Source organism: Populus nigra, chromosome 1 (genome assembly GCF_951802175.1).
Source record: "Populus nigra chromosome 1, ddPopNigr1.1, whole genome shotgun sequence".
NCBI classification, from domain to species: Eukaryota; Viridiplantae; Streptophyta; class Magnoliopsida; order Malpighiales; family Salicaceae; genus Populus; species Populus nigra.
The window spans coordinates 4,348,438-4,354,967 of NC_084852.1; the positions used below are offsets into that span (position 1 = coordinate 4,348,438).

Sequence of the window (6,530 nt, forward strand, 5' to 3'; positions counted from 1 at the left end):
CAGATTCGTCTCCCCCTCCCTTTCACACAATACTTTCATAAACTACATACCACGCACATGAATTAACTTAATCTTAACAATAAGTACTTTTTCTCCAATTTATGTCTAAGAACCCTAACCTATGATTCAATATCAAGGTATCAATTCTTTATCGAATTAAAAATGAATTTTTTTAAGATCATGTTTAGAACACCTTACCCGGTACAAAATTAAGATTTTGATCTTCAACCAGTTGAAGATTCTCAACTCCCTCCTTTCTTTTCTTCTTGTTCAATTTCTTGGTAATCCTTTGCTCTCAAGTGTTTATCCCATCTATAAGCTCTTAATCTTGGATGGGTTCTTGAAATTTTAGTGTTTCTCTCTTGACTTCTCAAGAATGGGTATAAAACTCCCTATTTTCTCTCCTTATGGTTCCTACAGATTTATTTTTTTGGTGAGGAGAGAGTATTTATACTCTATGTTTTCCCTTATTTGCATTTAGGCCCCTCTTTTCTTTTGACTGTATTATTCTCTTTAATTAAATCCAACCCTCAACAATACTGGGTTTATTATAATGTCCCGAATTATTTCGCCCAGAAATTTATATTAAAAAATTTCTGAATTCCTGTTTTTATTTAACCATATGCATGAATTTCTTCCATTTTATTTATTTATTTATTTTTCCCGGGGTTTACAAATAGGTTCTCCTCCTTCAGAGTTGTATTTTTCCAGGTTTGTTACCATAGTCAACCATTTTTTTTTCGCGGGCTATTCGACCTCTACTGTTGCAAGTTTCAGACCTAGGATAGGTTCTCCAGTCAATCTATAACTCATTGTTGATCTCTCCTCTTATCCTCTCCAACATCTTAAAGGTTCAGGTTCTCCTCCACCTCGTCCTACTACTTGTCAACATCTCATGATTCTTCATCCTTGGCTGCTAAAGATCGCCCTTTTGACATTGTCTGTAGCAACCTTTGTTGCTCCTCTCTTTTAGGTCATACCTTCTCCTAACTATAAACCATTGCATTCGAGATGAATGTTATGCGAGATGAAATTCAGGTCTTGTGCTTTAATGATACTTGGTCATTGGTTCCTTTCCATCCTTTGATGAATGTTATTGGTAGTTGTTGGGTGTACAGAATAAAGCATCATGTGGATAGCAGCATTGAGCGATATATGACGCGATCAGTTGCTAAAGGTTCTACTCGGCAACAAAGCATTGATTACTCTAAGACTTCCAATCCTGTTATTAAGCAGGTGACTGTTAGATTAGTCTTTTTCATTGTGGTTTCACATGGTTGGAAGATTCATCAACTCGATATCCATAATGCTCCTCAATGAAGTCTTTGTCAAAGAGGTCTATATGAAACAACCTCCAGGTTTTGCTGACTCTACTCTTCCCTTTCATGTGTGTTGGTTGCTTAAGTCTCTATATAGTTTAAAATAGGCCTCGCGGGCAAGGTACACTCATCTGAGTGATTTTTTGCTTTTTCTTTACTTTCACGCTACTAATGTTGACACATTTTTATTTATCTTGTTTGTTGGTGCTGGTATCTTTTATCTTCTGGTTTATGTTGATGATATCCTACTTATAGGTAGCAACTCTATTATGCTTCACCACCTAATATAGTTGTTGAGCTTAGAGTTTAAGCTTCTTGACTTAGGCACCGTTTATTATTTTTTAGGCATTGAGGTTCAGTCCACCAGTATGAGTTTAATGTTATGATAGCATAAATATATTATTAACATCCATACTCGGGTTGTTATGACCTCCTGCAAACTTGTTGATACTCTTATCTATACCTCCAAAGCTACCATACTACCAAATTCCTTATTTTCTGATCCTATATATTGTTTTATCAAATCATTGTTGTTCTTTAATATCTCACCTTTATGAGGCTAGAAATCTGCTTTGCTGTCAACAGAGTCTATCAATTTATGCTTGCTCCTATAGATTCTCATTGGGTTTTCATTAAACGCATTTTGTGTTATCTTCAGCGTACGACATCCTATGGCTTATATATCACTCGTAGTTCCTCATTTGCTTTACATTGTTTTACGAATGCAGATTGGGCAGATAGTATTAATGATCGCAAGTCTACAGGTGGTTACCTGGTTTTCTTTGGTCAAACATTGATTTCGGGGAAATTAAGCAAGCAACGCACAATTTCCTACTCCTCTACCAAGATTGAGTATAAAACCTTAGCAAATCGCATTACTGAGGTTATCTGGCTTCAGAACTTATTGATAGATCTACAAATCCCTTTTACTTCTTCTCCTATCATTTGGTGTGATAATCTTAGTGCTACTTATTTATCTACGAATCCTATCTTTCATGCTCCTACTAAACATGTTGAGGTTGATTATTATTTTGTACGAGACAGGATTGCGAAGAAAGAGATTCAGATTTGTTTATCTCTTCTTAGGATCAACTTTCAAATGTCTTTACTTAGCTCCTTTCTACTGCTTTCTTTACTACTTTTCAATTAAAGCTTCGGGTCGATCCTCCACCCTCAAATTGAGGGAGCATATTATATATATATATATATATATATAAGAAATACTATAAGACTACTCTAGTGGTATAATCTCTACCTTTACTATTATATATTACTCCACACATATAAATAAAAAGAATTGACTAAATAAAAAGTATTTTATTTGTTCTAACTTATATAAATCATAAAGAGAACGAAACAAGGAAAAAGGCAAATGAGAGCGTGAGGTCCTTGATTACGTAATTTAATGCCATGTTGAACAAATCATTGTCATGCAGTCAATAACTCAACTCTAGAAAACTGGACATATTGACCCGCTACACCCTTTCTCACTACAAATGCTGGCTTTTCCACACTAACAGAGCACAGCTTTTTTAGTCCAAGAAAACAAAGAAGCCTAACTTTACTTCAAGCATCTTCTTTTTCACTTCAAGAATGGCTGCTGATCAGGTAACCCTGTTGGATTTCTGGTCAAGTCCATTTGGTATGAGAGTGAGAATAGCGTTGGCTGAAAAGGGTGTAAAGTATGAGTACAGTGAACTAGATTTGAGGAACAAAAGTGATTTGCTTCTTCAAATGAATCCTGTTCACAAGAAAATCCCAGTTCTTGTCCATGATGGGAAACCTGTTTGTGAGTCACTTATCATTGTTCAGTATATTGATGAGGTGTGGAAGGACAAGGCTCCTTTGTTGCCTTCTGATCCTCACAAGAGAGCTCAGTCTAGGTTTTGGGCAGATTTTGTTGACAAAAAGGTATGTTTTTTGTTCTTAAATGGTTCATCTATTTGGTTTTTGATTTTATTGTTGTTTTGAGCAGTGTTTTTAAATCCCACCAGTGATTGACCCGGCTCAAGGCCCAGGTGACGGGTTTTGACCGGGTCACCGGGTTTTGACCGAGTCACCGGTAACCCGGGTCAACCCTATTTTTTATATAAATCAAAACGATGTTGTTTTAGAAAAAAAAAAAAATAATCAACAGATTTCAACTGGGTTTTTTTACTGGGTTTTGCCGGGTTTTTAATAATCCTTATTTTTTCATAAACCTGACTCAGTTTTAGTCCTGGATCAATCGGGTCATGAATTGATCTATCGTACCGGATTTTAAAACTATAGTTTTGAGGCATGACATGATTAAACCTACTTTGCAATTTGATAAGCTTGGAAGAATTAGAATATTACATCACCAGTACAATTAGCCCTTGAGACTAATATCATATCAAGGAAGAAATTCGGCATCACAATATGGAATGGTGGAAAAGTCTGTTTGAAGTTAATTTCAAGTGTTCTTGGGCACGGATTTTGTTTTTATGTAACAAATTAGCCATTAAAGTTGCTGGTCATTATTGTCATTCTTGTTAGTTCATGAGAATTAAAGTAGAATTAAAAGTCTGTTTGAAGTTTCTGTACAAGGATTACCTAAAGACGCCCCAATAAAACTTTAAAAATATCATATTTATTGGATTAAGGATAAGATTTTGGACTTCGGTGATGATGCTTTTGTTAAATTAGTGGGCAGTCACCTTCAAGTATCCAAAAATATATCATCGATGGTGACAATTTTGAGGTTTTTCTATTGGTGAGCTTCATTTGATTAAAAAAAAGAAGTCACGATGAGCCTTCCATCTATTACTTAATTATTATTTTTTTAGTTTAACGGAGTGTTCGGGCTAGCTTGCGCGTATCTCGACTAATCCCACGGGTCCTGAAGTTAACGATCATGTAAGCCTCCAGTGACCATCATATGAGCAACCACAGGGCTCGAACCTGAAACCAACTTAATTATTAGTCACTTTCAACGCAGCAAAGTAAATAAGATGTTACACACCATCTTAATTAGTTGCTGCATTAGCCGTATTTGAATTTCTACCCTCTGTAACAGTTATTGGCTAGACAGAAATTACAACTACTGGTACAACCGTTGACCTTTGTGATTCCAAAAAGTCACTAATTTGTTTTACAATGGTGTGATATGAATCTGTAGATATATGACTTTGGGAGGAAGATATGGACAACAAACGGGGAAGATCAGGAGGCAGCCAAGAAGGATTTCATTGACAGCCTCAAGCTTTTGGAAGGAGAGCTTGGAGACAAGCCTTACTTTGGGGGCGAGACCCTCGGCTATGTTGATGTAGCACTACTTCCTTTCTATTGCTGGTTTTATGCCTATGAAACCATCGGCAACTTCAATATAGAAGCTGACTGTCCGAAGCTTATTGCTTGCTGTAAGAGGTGCTTGCAGAAAGAGAGCGTATCCAAGTCTCTAAAAGATCCTCAGATACTCTATGATTTCGCTGTGATGGTGAGGAAGAAGCTTGGGATTGAGTAGCCATGGACAGGGAGGTGTTATTTCCTGTGTTATGTTATACTTATGTTTTGTTTTTGTGTGATTTATGTCTCAAACAAGGCTAGCACTTGGTTGCGCCTGGCTTGGGATGTGTTTTTTCTCCCTGTGATGTTTGTTAGCCTTCAAATATATTGTGGCTGATAAGCTATCTCTAATATCAGATAATCTCCGGATTTTTTCTAGGAATTGTATTTCTATCTTTTAATTTTTTCAATAAAATAGTGGTGTTTAATCATGAAAAGCTTAATTTTTATCTAAATTTTTTTCTTGACTTCGTCACTCTATAATTTACTAAACTAAGCAAGCTTAAGAGACCTCAAGAAAGCTATGCATGAATGAATATAATCATGAAACCAATGAGAGTAGGATGAGACAAATACAAAATACTATCTACCATCAAGGTTTATATTTTTCCCTGTATTAAGCGGTTCAAGGGACGACCTGAGGAATTGAAATCAGATGTAAATTTTCTCATAAATGCTAGTGATCAACTAAGGTCTAATTCCACTGTACCCACTTTGACAGCGGGTATTTCCTTAACTGTTGTATCTTTGACGTCTTTTCAAACAACCATATTCTTGATTCCCATAATAACATGGACAACACATCACACAAGCGCTACCACTGCTACTAATGGAAGTGTTGTTATTGCTATTATTATTGGAAGCGTTGCTACTACCGCTTCTGGAAGCACTGCTGCTGGTGGTTTTTTATGCATGCTTCTAGTGAAGAATGGTGGGTTGAGAATGGAGAAGGAGATGTGTGTGTGTTGGGGGGGGGGGGGGGGGTTGATATATATATATATGGGGGTATAATTGTAATTTTGATGAAAAGTGAAAGGCTATTTTTGGTTTAAAAATTTCATTAAGATAGATAAACCTTGGAGAATAGTGTTTTCCAACAAAGAAGAATGAATGGGAAATTTTAAAAAATATATAAAAGATGTTTTCCAGCTTTATGATCAAAGGATGAAGAAATATTTTTCCTTTTTTCCATTTGAAAAAATACTACATTTGAAGATAAAATTCACTTTTTAATATTTCTTTTTTTTATTTTATTGAAAAAATGATGTAATACAACATTACTGGACAATTAATTTAGGGATTGAGAAATCTTGTCTATGTTATATGTTATGTTAATTGGTATTAGAATATATTAGCCAATTAATAGATATATTGGCAACATCTTCTCAATCTATAATACAGAAGTGGTGACCATTTAGAATATTGTTAATAGAAGTATTTGTCTCCCCTCTAAAATACTCTAACACTTATTAGAGTTCAAAAATAAAATATTTGTTAAAGTGGAGATGTAATAAACTGTCTCTCTCTCTCTCTTAACAAATACACAAACACACACCAAAAAAACTTAAAACATCCAATCTCCAATGAACTTAATTTCCTAATTTTTACAAGGCCCACACTAGCATCTCCATAGGAAGACCTGGAATATTGATGTTGGATGATTTTTAGTGGAGGCTTTTTTTTCTTAGTTATTTTTATTTTTATTTAGTTTAGAAAAATATTTTTTATGGTGTTTTTACTCTTTCTTTTTAGTTTAGTAAAAAAAATTTATTTAGTTTAGGCCCTAGACTAGTAAAAATAGGATTTTTTAGCTTGAATTTCAAGAGACTACTAGAGAAATATTAAGTTATAAAATTTTCAATGAGAGTTTTGGTGCGGTGACATTGTTTGACTAATTGTTGTGTT

The 6,530-nt window shown here is 34.9% G+C and overlaps 1 protein-coding gene across 1 annotated transcript; it reads left to right on the plus strand.

The window, feature by feature from the left end:
- Positions 1 to 2,828: 2,828 nt before the first annotated feature.
- LOC133702582 (probable glutathione S-transferase) lies at positions 2,829 to 5,062 on the plus strand. Its single transcript, XM_062126891.1, has 2 exons — positions 2,829 to 3,230; positions 4,459 to 5,062. The coding sequence occupies exons 1-2, from the start codon at positions 2,913 to 2,915 to the stop codon at positions 4,801 to 4,803; spliced, it is 663 nt and encodes a 220-aa protein (XP_061982875.1). The 5' UTR covers positions 2,829 to 2,912; the 3' UTR covers positions 4,804 to 5,062.
- The last annotated feature ends 1,468 nt before the right edge of the window (positions 5,063 to 6,530 follow it).